Consider the following 15,744-nt stretch of genomic DNA (forward strand, 5'->3'; position numbering starts at 1 on the left):
TGGACCCCAGTCTAGACACTTCTTCGCAAGCTTTGATCTAAGTAAGGAGATGGTTCAAAACTATGTGTGTGTCCATTCATGTCACGTGCTTGTCTTGCATATATCATGTGTCACCAGTGTTGTAGTTGACTCCTGTTAGCTCTTGCATGGCATTGTTGACTTCAGCACAAGGTGGCATAGCAAGGAGCCATAATACAGGCTGCTGCTGTGTCATCCCTCGCCCTCTTGTGAGGCCACCACTGGTCTTCATACTCCTCATCAGTACCGGCTCGATGATAAGATTGACTGAGAGGCCAGACCATAGGCGATCACTTCTTCTGACCACATGGTTTTCCTCTTCAAATCACTGGTAGCCATCAGGATGCTCCACTTGAATCTTGCACCTTTGCTGTACATGCATCCGAGTAGATTTCGTATAAAACATGATTATTCATACAGTAACTGTTTGTATCAGTAAACAAAAATGTCATTGGACCGTTCAAAGTTTATTTACCGATTTCTATCTGAGTTCCCATGTACCGGCATCATCCAAAATGACAATTTTGTGAATGGTGCAATAAAAAATGTAACATTGTATAAAGAAGACAATGTAACTTTCTTGCAAAAATTTTAAAAAATAATAGGTTATTTAAATCATTTATAAAGTAAAAAGTATGTATTCAAATCTCGCAAAATCACACAGTAATTATCATTAAGAACCATACAACTATTAGTGGTCCGTTAAAATGCAAGTGAACAACAATTTAATTAAATGTTACAAAAAATGAGGCTACTTTTAGAAAATGTATCCGAAAAGTCAGGCTATGCGAAAATACGGACACAATTTATACAATGTGTTCTAAGGACTAATATATCTTTAAAATATAATGCAATGGCAAGAAGCTGGAAATATATTGTAACACCAGTTTAAAGTGTTAAATAAAGAAGTTATGAACTTACATTGCTGCCTATTAATAGTGAATGCTATAAAAATCTTTTTTCTTATGCTAATATTTTAATATGAAATCAAGCAAGTGTAAAAAAGGAGCTGACCGGAAAAATAAAACCGAGACGTGCACTATACTGCATCCGAATTCTTATCTCATATTAACTAAAGTTTCCGGTAGATTGGGGATAGTACTGAACCATTTATGTTGGCATCAGACAAGCAGATGTGCAAAAATCACTTTCTCAACATGGGTGGAATCGGGGAGAATGCCATCACCGATTTCCGTTCTTTCGAATACTTTCCACCGATTGGATATTTGTTCTCAGCCGATATTGTCTCATGTTAGCGACATAATTGGTGATCCGCCGATGTTTTCTAATGTTGACGCCATTGGGTCTCCGCAGATAGTTGATGTTTTTGTTTTTCAATATTTGTTTTTGCTTGTTGATTTCTTTTATCCAATAAAATATTCACTTAATATTGCAATAAGAAAATGTCTGAAATCATTATTTCGTCTCAAACAAGAAAAACCTATACGGGATTCGAACCGGTGCCATACATATATCAGTAGTGTTACGTTCAAATTTATGTGAAAAACTATAGAAACAAGCTCAGTAGCCGTAATTTAAACATAAACCCCGTTTAATGACACAGGGTTAACGCGAAAGACATAGAACGCAAATCAAAACATCACAAACAAGAAACATGGAACAGCTAAAAAACTCCACAAACATATTATATAGAAATAAACTAGGTATGTTTATCAAGGATTGTTAGGTACCGCCTTGAACGGTCAGTAAAATGTAAATTTACTAGGGGGTAACCTGTGTGTGTGTGCACAACCTCACTCTTATCTTATTGAGACTCGACAACTATGAACATTAAAACACGCTTGGTAGGATACTTATGTTAATTGCAATTTTAATTATTTAATAAAATAATACAATATGCTTAAAAGGTGTTGATAATGAGGGACTGATCCGTTTATAGCCAGTGGGTTTACCATACGTAATATAATAATATAAACATACATACTTATATGCAGAGTTTATGTCGTTATATTGGGCAAAGTTAAATTGACTAAGATGTCAAAGAAGTGTAATGGTCATGAACATAACATAACATATACATTGAGCATTAAACGGCATATGAACATTCATAGCCAAAATAATAAAGTACAATATGGAACAGTGGAGAAATAAATTATTTACAGAGAGGTTAAACATTTAAGAAAAAAGATGCCATGTAACAAAAAAGACATGGTAACAATTAACCTATTCCAATACGCTAAAATTAACATTCAGATAACTGATCAATTTATTGAAGTTTTATTGCAAATATGCATTTGTTCTTCGGCAAAATGCGTGATAAATAAATTTCGTTAACATTACATTGAATATCAGTCAATAAAATTAGTATTACATATGAAATATTTTATCACTTTTAAAGGTATTTTTTCGATTTGTGAAAAATAAATATTTCTTAAAAGAATCATGCACTTTAATTTAAGCCATTAAAAATCGAGGTTGATTACTACGACCATTTCCTTTCTTTTTTCTTTTTTTTTATAAATACTTATGTCTTGATTGAAATTAAAAGGAAAGAACAAAGTCGACTGGATTTGAGCCAGTACCTTTAAATAGGGACATTCATGAGCGTTAAATAACCCGTCCTCTCAACAACCAAACCGGCACTCACATGTACAATTAAAAGCTTAATTCGATGAGCCACGCTTGAACAACATTTACTTGAGTAATTGTATTTGAAGTGGTGTTAAGATTTACCCTTTATCGCGAACACATATACAGTACATACAATGGAGCTTACAGGTGCAATTTCCTTATTTCTGGCTGTTATTGCGTTTATAGCATACAAATATACGTCTATGAAGAAACAAAACTTACAGTGGATGATGTAAACTCAACATATGATTATATTATTGTGGGCGGTGGCTCCGCCAGATGCGTGCTTGCATCCCGACTGTCGGAAGACCCGGAAATCAGAGTCCTGCTACTTGAGGCGGGTGGGGAGGAGACCAAAAACATCAACATATCTATTCCGGTCGCATCGCCAGCAGTCTTTAACACAGCGTGGGATTGGGCTTATCATACAACACCACAGAAAAACTCCGGATTCTCCCAATTAGGTGGACAGAACCGCCACTACTGGCCACGAGGGAAAGGCATTGGAGGATCCAATAATCTGAACGCACTGCAATATGTCAGAGGGAGTCGGTATGTCTATATAAAACAATGTTTGAAACATTGCTTTAAAGAATGCAATAGTAGTGATTTAAACAGACAAAGAGTAAATCCCTAAATTACATGGTACATCAAGTACCCGAAATCGGACACTGTAGCATACGTATCTTGTAAACTAAATATACATAAATGATACGATTAACAATAGGAAAATAGTCAATCTAACATCTAAAAATGGAAAATCAAAATATTGCGAAAACAGAATTATTCGTCGACAATTAAAATTTTGGAATTTCGCGGACTAACTGTAACTAGTTCACCAATACACTAATACTATCCTACATTATCAATTATTTCCATCATAGGCATGATTTTGATGAATGGAAAGTCGGTATGTCTATATAAAACAATGTTTAAAACGTCGCTTAAAGAAATGATTTTGTAGTAGTTTAAAAAGAATTGGATATTCATACCGCATACTTTGTTTTGTTGTATATAAAGTATACATACATGAGACGTTTAACTGAGGGTAAAATAATCAGTCTTACAACTTAAAACAGAACATCAATAAGGCATTGTTTGAAGCATAAAGGTTTTTAATTTAATATTGCTGCAAAAACTATTCGTTGACAACTTAATTTTTGGAAAATTGAGGTTAAACAATATTTAACTAGATCGCCTATATATTGTATTAAAATTAATATACCGGTTATTTTGGATTTACCTGTTTGACTTATCATGGAAGATCACATTTACTCTTTTATTCCGACGACAATCAATTCATCTGAAGGATTTACTGGACCTAAAGCGCAGTCTATTTCATCAATTGCTCAATATATGGTATTCGGTGAAGGACCCCTATCAGCACCATTGATACCTGGGACAGCTTTTATAAAATCATCCACATGTGAAACCAGGTATCCTGATCTACAGTTTAATCTAATGGCAGCATTACCAATATCTGAGGACGCGCGCGTTTTAGTATATGAATCTGAAGGGTTATTTCCTGAAACATGGACTGACGGACTTCTTATGGCGACAATATTACTTCACACAAAAAGTAAAGGAAGTGTATCGTTGAAAAGTAATGACCCTTTCGATTATCCAAATATTGATCCTAATTATTTTGATCTCGAGGAAGATATTCGGAAAATGATAGGAAAAGTTATAAGAAAGGGTATAGAACTGCTCAAAACAAAACCATTTGCCGAAATTGGAGCGGACTTCAGCCGATTAAACGTGCCTCATTGTAGTCACTATGAATTTCTGTCAGACGAACAGCTCAAGTGCTTTATTCAACACTTTGCTGCGACTCTGTATCATACCTCAACCTGTAGAATGGGTTCACTACACGATCAAACTTCAATGGTCGATCCCCAGTTGCGTGTGAAAGGCATCAGGAACCTCCGAGTGGTGGATGCCTCTGTCATGCCCCATGTTACTTCTGGTAACACAAATGCTCCGACAATCATGATTGCAGAAAAGGCTGCGGATATTATCAGAGGAATTGACAGCGTGGAGGAGTTGCGCAGGAAATTGAAAGAAACATGATACCGTTTCACAAATACTGATAAAACCGTCCGATATTTTAGAAGTGTCACCACATGTTTAATTGAATGTGTCCCACATCAGAGTAAAACTATCACGCGTAATGTTGTTTTCTCCACACGAAATGACATTTCTGTCACGTATGTGTATATGTTAAAAAGAGGTATCATAAATTAGGATGAAACTACCACACGTTATGTTGACAGGAAATGTTGTTTCCCTCCACGTCAACAAGTTGTGTTGTAACGTCAGATCGGGTAATTGCAGCGTTCCATACTAATACGTATTGTGTGTTTTGGGGGTTCCTAAAGAAGTGCAAACTTTCCTATATCTATACGTTAGCATGTTTGTTTGAAATTAACATGTTTGTGATATATTACTATATTTAAGTTACGTTCCTTTTTTATACGACACAAAGATACTCGTTATGAGCTAAGGAAGCCTACATTTAATAGTGTTTCTCTTTCCAAATAATAACTTATTACCATGCAATACCATCAACTCAACTATCAATCATCAGTTATCCATCTGTGTCAATTAGATTTCAAATTGATTTGATATTTGATAAGTATGGGTTATTTGGTCGAATTTTGTACACCGGATAGATCGCTGTTCAAGCATTGATATTTACATAAACTTGCAATGCAAGACTTATGTTAAGCTAATTATTAAGATGGCATCCAAGAAAGCGAATAGATAGTGAATTATAAAAAGATGAGTACAAATAATCAACTTTAGATTTCCATAATGTTTGTTAAAAGACATCAATATCGATAAAATGGAACATTTTTATACAATACATGTACAATTTACTTTAAAATATTGCTTGGTGAAATCACTTAGATTTGCGTTTGGATGTCTAGAAATAAATGATTTAAAACTGCAGTGGAACTCCAAATGTACACATGTTAAAGAGAGAAAGCCTGTGAATAAAAAACAGAACGTTGAAAATGGCATGTTCATGTTTTATTAACAAGCTTTTATAGGCTCACGAATTATAAGAAAAATAAACAACGCAAACATATCAAAAGGCTCAAGTAGCGGGCACGTGTATTATACATGTTGTTGAGTGTGTGTGTGGGGGGGGGGGGTATGAATGATTTAATCATTTTGAGCATGATCAATAGAACATCGTCATCAGCATTGCCATTATACACACCCTCGATTTTTTTATAGTGCATTGCTCGTGTTCAGTGTCCAAAGTAGCTCAAATCACCGCTAACACACCAGCTTCTCTCACTTATAAACTATTATTTAGAACTGTGTTATGGAGCTTTTAGGTGGTAAACACCTTTTGGTTCGTTATATATGATCGATTTTGTTTGTGCACTTGAGTGTATTATTCCCACACGTTTTTTCACGATGGAAGTAGCAAAAGGCAACGAACAGTGTTTGAAACGATATGAATCATTAAAGACGAAGGTCCAGGTCAATTTAAAAGAAGGTCAAATCCAGTATGGATGAAACAAAACAAGTTATTTGATTTACTTCGATATTACACAGAGATTGACTGATTAAATTTGTTTCTGTAGTTTGTCACATAAGTATTGATCAAATAAGCACACACATCATATAAACAAGGGACAAAGTCACTTGAATTACCTGGTCCAAATTACTCGAACTATTTTAAGTCATTGTATTACAGAATCAAGCTACCCCAATATTTTATTTATTATTATTGTATATTTTTGTAATATTCTCATGTTAAAAAGATTTAAGGCGTTTAAAGTAAATAATGATTATAATAATCTGAAAAAGATATTTCGATTACTCAAGTTTAAGTTAGTTATTAAGCTTAGTGAAATAACATATTTCATACAATTGGGACCAATATTTGCATACAATCTAAGATGTTATTTTGAAGAAATCGATGAATTAATGTAAGAACTTGTCACTCAAAACTTGTCCAAGAAGGAAAATATCACATACCTGACGATATCTTCTACATTAAAACATTGTATAATGTCATGAAAAAAGTTTGATCTTTATCGGGAAATTCATTAATGGCTGATGGTTGATCAAAAGGCTTAATATCAAAAAGCTGCAAGAACGTACACAATTTACCTTAAATTTAAAAACAATATCCTTTAACCATTAAACGATCTTAAAAAGTCATCAGTCTTATTTCGGATGTATTTTTTCTCAAATATATTTCTAAATATTTAAGACTCAAATTGATCTTTAATTTGAAATTTTAGCACAAACACTATGGTAAGTACACTAACAAGGCAAAGGTAAAATATCCTTTTATTTCTTCAAGATTTTTTTTATATCCAAATGTAATATGGTGTACTTGATTCAAATATGCAAAAAGTGCACTTTTTGAGAAACTGTGTTAACATGACTTTTTGCGTCAACGGGACAACATACTTCGTTTTACTTTTTTTAACCTATTTAGCCCCGAAATGCTTTGTATTGGTTCCAGAATCCATTTAATTTTTGTACAATAGCTTCCGTCACGAGGGTTTCATATCTGTTCATGGTAAACAATTTTCATTTCAACAGTTTTCAAAGCATTAATATGAAAAACTACAGAAACAACTTAGTAGTCGAAAGTTCAAACATTTACCCAGTTTAATGGCACAAGGTTAACACCAAAGACATAAAACACAATAACAAAGATTCACAAACCAGAAACACGGAACAACAGCACAAAACCCAACAAACAACACAGTAAATATCTACGATATAAAAAAACTAGGGATGTTTATCAAGAATTGTTATGAACTGCCTTGGAACTATCAGTAAAATGTAAATTTACGTAAAGTTCAAAATATTGCCTTCAAAAACATTGTGATCGTTATATTTCTTCGGTATATAGTATCTCAACTAACCCAGCGCGTTGCTTTTCCTTCGAATATATGATGGATTTGCAGGGAATATCATGTACTGAGTGAACAGTCCAAGAAACTAAATCAAATGTTGAGTTGCCCGGCAGTGTTACAGCAAAGTTCAGTCTCTGAATCCCCGTTTGAATATATTCCCTCAAACTGTTGACCCTTTCCTCGGCAATTCATACATACCCTACGTTGCAAAGTTTTCGACACACCATGCGTTTTTGAATACCTCTGAATTTTCTGAACGAATATGTTCTCCACACATTTTGAATGTACCAACATGCCAAATGGTTTGCAAAGGTGATTTTAAAGCAGATTATCATGCCAACTTTTAATTCCTCGACCCTTTCTGGAGATTTCTGGGATAGAAGTGCAGGCGAAATATCAGGTTGAAACGTTGTAGTTGGCCATACATACGGCTCTATTGTATACTCTGTAGCATTGGCACTGAAATTCGAATGTACCTGTTCGTCACAGAGCCATTTAATAGTGGTTTTGAAATCGGTATTTCTGGAACGTATCAGTTTTTTAATAGTGTTTTTAATCGTTCAACCCTTTTCAGTATTATTACTGGTGAATGCACATGGACGCTCTCTTTGTCCATGTATATCTATATTGTCCATATCAACTCATCCTGCTTTAGGCTCACATCCAACCTCCTTTTTAGTTCATCAGAAAGTATATAAATGTGACCCAAATCACCGTCTTGTATACTTCTTACAGCACTGTTTAGAAGTTAGATGTTTATGTCATAAGACAATGAGATAAACTATTTCGTTTCTAATTGTATGTGGAACGAACCATGTGAATGTATATTTTGTTTGTAAAGTGTGTATTGCATTTATTTAAATCATTACATTGCATACAAGCAAAATGGAATTATTAATTATATTTGCAATATTTTATCACTTTTAATTGATGTTTTCGATTTGTGAAAGACAAATATTTATAAAAAAAGACAAAGAATTCACTTAAGTTTAATCCATTAAAAATAGAGGTTTATTACTAGGAACATTTCATATTATTTTTCTGTTTCATACTTATTTCTCAATTGAAAATAAAAGGAAAATACTAAGTCGACTGGATTGAAGCCTGTAACTACATATTCATGAGCGGCGTTAAATAACCCGTCCTCTCCACCACTTCTGATAAGTATACCTGTTTTATCATCTTCTTAATAAGATAAACATTATTTATTCATAGTCGTCCCATAATAATCATTTATATTTTGAGCCACTTCGTTATTGCTTGATTTTATGTCTTGAAGTTTCAATATTGTAATCAAACTGTCATGGCTGCCTGACAGCCCGATGGGAACTAGAAGTACCGCCCTACCGGTTCTTCTGTTCTGTCAGGGCGTTCTTCCGGTCCGGTGCGGGGTGATACAGGAATCCAGTGGATTTCACGTGAACTCCACTCAAAACGTGAACTCCACTCAGAACTCAGTTATTTTAATTAATATTTTTTTTGTATACATATTAGAAAGTGCCTCATGAAGGGTTTATATTTCAAATTGTATTGAAATTGGTCAAAAAATGAAGAAGTTTGAGCAATTTTTTGAAAATAGATCGGAAATCGAGGTGAAATCCAGTTTTCGAGTAGTGAAATCCACTCATAACTCATTAATTTTAATAAATAATTTTCTGTTTTTGTATAATTATTAGAAAGTGCCTCATGAAGGGTTTATATTTCAAATTTTATTGAAATTGGTCAAAAAATGAAGAAGTTAGAGCAATTTTTCGAAAATAGATCGGAAATCGAGGTGAAATCCAGTTTTCGAGAAGTGAAATCCACTCCTAACTCAGTTTTATTAATTAGTATTTTTTTTATTTTTTTATACATTTTGGAAAGTGCCTAATAAAGAGTTTACATTTCAAATTTTATTGAAATATATCAAGAAATGAAGAAGTTAGAGCAATTTTTCGGAAATCGAAATGAAATCCACATTTTGACAAGTGAAATCCACTTTTTCACACGTGAAATCCACTCATAACTCATTTCTTTTTATCAATTTTTTTTTGTTAAACAAATAATTGAAAGGGCTTCATAATGGGTTTATATTTCAAATTTTATCCAAATTGATCCAAAAATAAGAAAGTTGTAGACCAATTTTGAAAAAAAGATCGGAAATCGAAGTGAAATCCACATTTTGACAAGTGAAATCCACTTTTTCAGACGTGAAATCCACTCATAACTCATTTACTTTTAACAATTTTTTAAAAAATTTTGAACAAATAATTGAAAAGGCATTATCATCGGTTTATATTTAAAATTTAAATGGAATTGGTCCAAAAATGAAGAAGTTAGATAAATATGTTGAAAATAGATCTGAATCTAAGTGAAATCCACATTTTGACAAGTGAAATCCAATATTTGGGAAAGAAATCTACTAAGTGTAATGAAATAAATTCAATCAAGTATCTTAATATTAATACAGTAGTAGTTTGTGTCTTTTGGTTTGTTTTTTCTGTAAGTAACCACTATCCAATATATTAGTTCTATAATATCGTTTAATAATTACTCTTGTCTTTGATCTATATCTATCAAAGACGAGGATCACGACTCTCACGTGCCGTTACTTTCGCGCCTTTCGCACTTAGCGGTTAAGGTGATACATCAAATATCCGAGAAAGTTGACATAACATACTCGGCGGTAAATTTAAAGAAGTTTAGTACAATGGCAGTAATTATTTTATGCCGAAAAAGAATTTGAGAAGATATGGTAAGTATAAAATGTATTAGAAATGGCAATTGTCATTGCTATGTTTTTATTTTTTATGCTATGAACATGTAGTGTTGGATATACGTATTATTTGATATTTAAACGGATAATTAATTGTTTCTGTGTATTTTGTGTTATTATATTTGGATATTTAAAAGGATAATTAATTGTTTCTGTGTATTTTGTGTTATTATATTTGGATATTTAAAAGGATAATTAATTGTTTCTGTATATTTCTGCTGTATTTGTTCATAAAATGGGAACCTTTCCGTGTAGTGTCTGCCTTGAGGCATGTGCACTTGACTCAATTTATTGTGATAATTGTAAGTTGTGGTGCCATCGTACATGTTGTCAAATGGGCAAGCTTGAGCTTAAGTCTTGGGACCAACGTCATCTCAAGTTAGCGTGTATAAAGTGTGCTTGTGTCGGGGATGAGTACAACTACACAGCACCACTGAATCGGTAAGTGTAATATATACTTAGCATATATTATAATATGCTTATTATTGAAAACGGAGACGTTTTATATGAGTTAATGCAACAACAACAACAACAACAACTTTTAATGCATTCAGGCAATAATGCCTATAGCATACAAACAGTTTATGAGCAATCAGGTAGAATTTAGCGAGAAGCATAAAAATAAAATGTGAACATAAAGATAAATGATTGTTAGTCAGTAGTAGTAAATTATTTTGCAATTAAAGGTAAATCTAGAATGCTTAAATAGAACATTTTGTTTTTAACAATTTGATAGAACAAAAATTAATTTACCAAAGTCCGAGTGTTTGTTTAACAGAAGTTAGATGTAGTAGTATTTATCCAGTCGTGAATATCTTGAGCTAACTCGTGCAATATTTATTCATTTCAAAAATATATTTCATAACAAGTTTAAAAGTACATTAACAATCATGAATAAATATTACAACATTTAAATGAATGAATGAAGCACATTTGAAAACATAAATAACAACAACTATATAACAACAATAAATTAATAACTACGTGTTTTTATAAGCACATTTGCGAACTACTACTACTATTACTACAACAATAAGCATATTTATAACTAACATCACAATAATTGCCTTTAGCTCGTATTAATCTGTGAAATTACGTAATATGTTTCCTGATGGCGTGAAAGTATTTAATGTGTCCTTTGTTGTTGTAGTGCACCATGTCACTGTGATAGTCTTTATGAAATCTTATGTCCTTCATTTCAATGCATTGTACACTTTTTCGAACAAGATTATTGATGCGTTTTCTCTGTGCGTTGAAACTTTTTTTGCTTAAAAATTTGTCTCTGAAGCTTCCCCTTTCTGTTATGTATGTGAAATATACCTTTCCACATCCATTGTGTTTCAGTTGTTTAGAGATACTTATGATATGATTAGCGTCCGGTGACGGGTGTGCACACGCCGAGAATCACTATTGAAGCCCAGCACGGGTGGCAGTGCACACCCTCACGAATTATTCCATTTTAAATTGTTCACATGGGGCTATGTTCAAAGTTTATCTGTACATTTTTCATTTTGTGCATATATTTCTCTTAGGGTGTCCGGTGATGGGTGAGCACACGCCGAGAATCACTATTGAAGCCCAGCACGGGTGGCAGTGCACACTCTCACGAATTATTCCATTTTAAATTGTTCACATGGGGCTATGTTCAAAGTTTACCTGTGTATATTTTTTCATATTTTGCTATTGTTTATTTTGTGTAATGTTGTGAACATACCTTTTCATTATCTCTCATTATTGTAAACCAAGTTAAACATATGATTTCACTTGGTGTAACTTTGTTCTGTTGTATTTGTTTGTTTCATTTTTTATTTATTTTTATGATTACGTATATCAACCAATGTACATGTATAAATAACCATAAATAAATGTCTGGCATAAACAAATAATACAAAACAATTTTCGGATTATTTATTAAATTTTTAATATTTTCAAAATTCGAAAGTAAAAAAGGGCCATGATTGAGGGCGCCTCCACGTGGTATGGCCTGGATGTGTATGGATATTGTGTTTATCATGAAAAAAATAAACAATTATGCATACACAACAAAACGCCCTCACTATATAACTTCAACTTTCTTATTTTTGGATCAATTTGAATAAAATTTGAAATATAAACACATTATAAAGCCTTTTCAATTATTTGTTCAACAAAAAAAATAATTTGTTAAAAATAAATGAGTTATGAGTGGATTTCACGTCAGAAAAAGTGGATTTCACTTGTCAAAATGTGGATTTCACTTCGATTTCCGATCTTTTTTCAAAATAGGTCTACAACTTTCTTATTTTTGGATCAATTTGAATAAAATTTGAAATATAAACACATTATAAAGCCTTATCAATTATTTGTTCAACAAAAAAAACATAATTTGTTAAAAATAAATGAGTTATGAGTGGATTTCACGTGTCAAAATGTGGATTTCATTTCGATTTCCGAAAAATTGCTCTAACTTCTTCATTTCTTGATATATTTCAATAAAATTTGAAATGTAAACTCTTTATTAGGCACTTTCCAAAATGTATTCAAAAATAAAAATTACTAATTAATAAAACTGAGTTAGGAGTGGATTTCACTTCTCGAAAACTGGATTTCACCTCGATTTCCGATCTATTTTCGAAAAATTGCTCTAACTTCTTCATTTTTTGACCAATTTCAATAAAATTTGAAATATAAACCCTTCATGAGGCACTTTCTAATAATTATACAAAAACAGAAAATTATTTATTAAAATTAATGAGTTATGAGTGGATTTCACTACTCGAAAACTGGATTTCACCTCGATTTCCGATCTATTTTCAAAAAATTGCTCAAACTTCTTCATTTTTTGACCAATTTCAATACAATTTGAAATATAAACCCTTCATGAGGCACTTTCTAATATGTATACAAAAAAATAAATTATTAATTAAAATAACTGAGTTCTGAGTGGATTTCGCGTTTTGAGTGGATTTCACGTGAAATCCACTGGATTCCTGTATCATCCTGCATCCCTTCCGGTCCATCGGTGATTGGTCAGCGTTTCACCGGTCCTCCGATAATTGGTCGAACGTTTCACTGGTCCGGCCGCCATTGGTCAGTTTGGATCACGTGGGCATCTCCTGTTCTCTATATAAACAGCGTTCCTTTCGGGATCTGAGCTAGTATTGGATAGTTCGTTTGGGTAAGAGAACACTCGTTTATCTGAGCTTGACTTTTGAGGTCGGAGACCTTGGTAGGGTTTGAGAGTACCCTTAAATCTGATTGGTCTTGTAGACCTTACATAAATTCGATAGGTCTTGTAGTTTGACCTCACATAAAGTACAAGTTCATTTAACGACAGATAATTATTTGTAACCAACTATAGAAAATTTGAGAGCCCATGCAACTTAAACTGATATCTGATAACTATACATTTGTTTGATGTTCATGATTCGAAGATACAAGAACACACTATAAACCGTTAAACGTTCAACTCGTTGTTCGTTGTGTTTCAACATCACCCTGACTTTTAAGAAACGATTGCATTGACTGCGTAGGTCGTTACACTATATAAAATGTAATGGTAAATAGGTATATATATGATGTGTCACATTTTTATAAAACAACAAACTAATTGTTACAAAAAATGGAAGCTGAACTAAACAATTGAATGTACAAATGGATCCACGTGTACATAGGATGCTCTGAACATGTGCACCACCATCCAGCACATACTGAACTTGGCCTGTGATCACTGGAAGGTCAGGTGTGAGGAGGACCCATGTGGCATCTGCTAGCACTAGTTTATGTGGCTGTCGAAGCAGCAGTGAGGTGTCAAACAGTACTGGTGGATTACTGCATAGCCCATACTTGAACACTGAAGCTTTTGCAGCAACTGTGAACCGCTGAAAAAGAAGTCGCGGACCTACCTGTACTGCTTCGCCACCAATCTTCACTGAGAATTGAGAGCTCAAGGTGGTTGCCTTATCCTTCTTCTTGAATGTGGACTCAGCAATGGTTTGTATATCCATCCTAGCCAAGATGGCGTTCCGGATGGTTTTCTCTTTGTCAACATTCATAGTAATATGTGTATGTACCCCAGTCTAACACTACTTCGCAAGCTGAGCAGAAGAAGTTTCTATCAAGGAGATGGTTCAGAACTATGTGTTTGCCCATTCATGTCACGTGCTTGTCTTGCATATGTCATGAGTCGCCAGTGTTGTAGTTGACTCCTGTTAGCTCTAGCATGGCATTGTTGACTTCAGCACAAGGTGGCATAGCAAGGAGCCATAATACACGCTGCTGCTCTGTCATCCCTCACCCTCTTGTGAGGCCATCACTGGTCTTATTACTATTCATCAATACCTGCTCGATAACCAGATTAATTGAGAGGCCAGATCATAGGCGATCACTTATTCTGACCACTCTTTCCCTCTTAAAACCTCAGGTAGCCATCTGGATGCTCCACCTGAACCTTGCACCTTTACTGCACATACATCCGAGTAGATTTCGTATAAAACATGATAATTCATACAGTAACTGTTTGTATCAGTTAACATTGGACCATTCTAAGTTTATTTTCCGAATTCTAGTTGAGTTGCCAGGTACTGGCATCATCCAAAATGACAATTTTGACAATGTTGCAATAAAAAAGTATAACATTGTATATAGAAGTCAATGTAACTTTTCTTTCAAAAATTATAAAAATAATAGGTCATTTAAATAATTTGCAAAGTAAAATGTTTGTATCAAAATCTTGCAAAATCATGAAGAAATTATAATAAAGAACCATACAACTATTAGTTGCCCATTTAAATGCAAGTGAACAACAACTTAATTAAATGTTACGAAAAATGAGGCTACTATTAGAAAATGTATCCGAAAAGTCAGGCAATGCAAATATACGGACACAAATTATACAATGTGTTGTAAGGACTAATCTATCTTTCAAATATAACGCAATGGCAAGAAGCTAGAAAAATATTGTAACAACAGCTTAAAGTATTAAATAATGAAGTTATGAACTTACATTTCTGCCTATTAATAGTGCTATGAAAATCTTTTTTCTCATGCTAATATTTTTAAATATTAAATCAAACAAGTGTAAAAGAAGGAGCTGCATCCGAATTCATATCTCATATTAACCAAAGTTTCTGGTAGATAGTTGATAGTACTGAACCATTTATTTGGGCATCAGACAAGCAGATATGCAAAAATCACCTTTTCAGCATGGGTGGCAACGGGGGAAATACCACCACCGATTTCCGTACTTTTGAATACTTTCCCCGACTTGGATACCTTCATTTAGGACTTTTAATATGTTATACAGGACATACTTAAGAAAATAACCCAGTTGGAAGAAATTGTGCTGCAGTTAGTTTGAGGTCATGTTATATAATGCTTGTACTGAAAATGAAAGTGGCAGCAATGAGCATTGCCTTCGTGTAGGACAACAATACTTCTGTTGAATGTGATATCATTATTTCAGCAGGCGCCATTGGTTCTCCGCAAATACTGTCTGATGCTTGTCCC

The 15,744-nt window shown here is 33.5% G+C and overlaps 1 protein-coding gene across 1 annotated transcript; it reads left to right on the forward strand.

Annotated features, from left to right (window-relative positions):
* The first annotated feature begins 1,175 nt into the window (after positions 1 to 1,175).
* Positions 1,176 to 4,680, forward strand: LOC128238076 (alcohol dehydrogenase [acceptor]-like). The gene is made up of 3 exons (XM_052953651.1): positions 1,176 to 1,269; positions 2,835 to 3,162; positions 4,047 to 4,680. The coding sequence occupies exons 1-3, from the start codon at positions 1,176 to 1,178 to the stop codon at positions 4,678 to 4,680; spliced, it is 1,056 nt and encodes a 351-aa protein (XP_052809611.1).
* Positions 4,681 to 15,744: the final 11,064 nt, after the last annotated feature.

This window comes from Mya arenaria, chromosome 6, assembly GCF_026914265.1.
Source record: "Mya arenaria isolate MELC-2E11 chromosome 6, ASM2691426v1".
NCBI classification, from domain to species: domain Eukaryota; kingdom Metazoa; phylum Mollusca; class Bivalvia; order Myida; family Myidae; genus Mya; species Mya arenaria.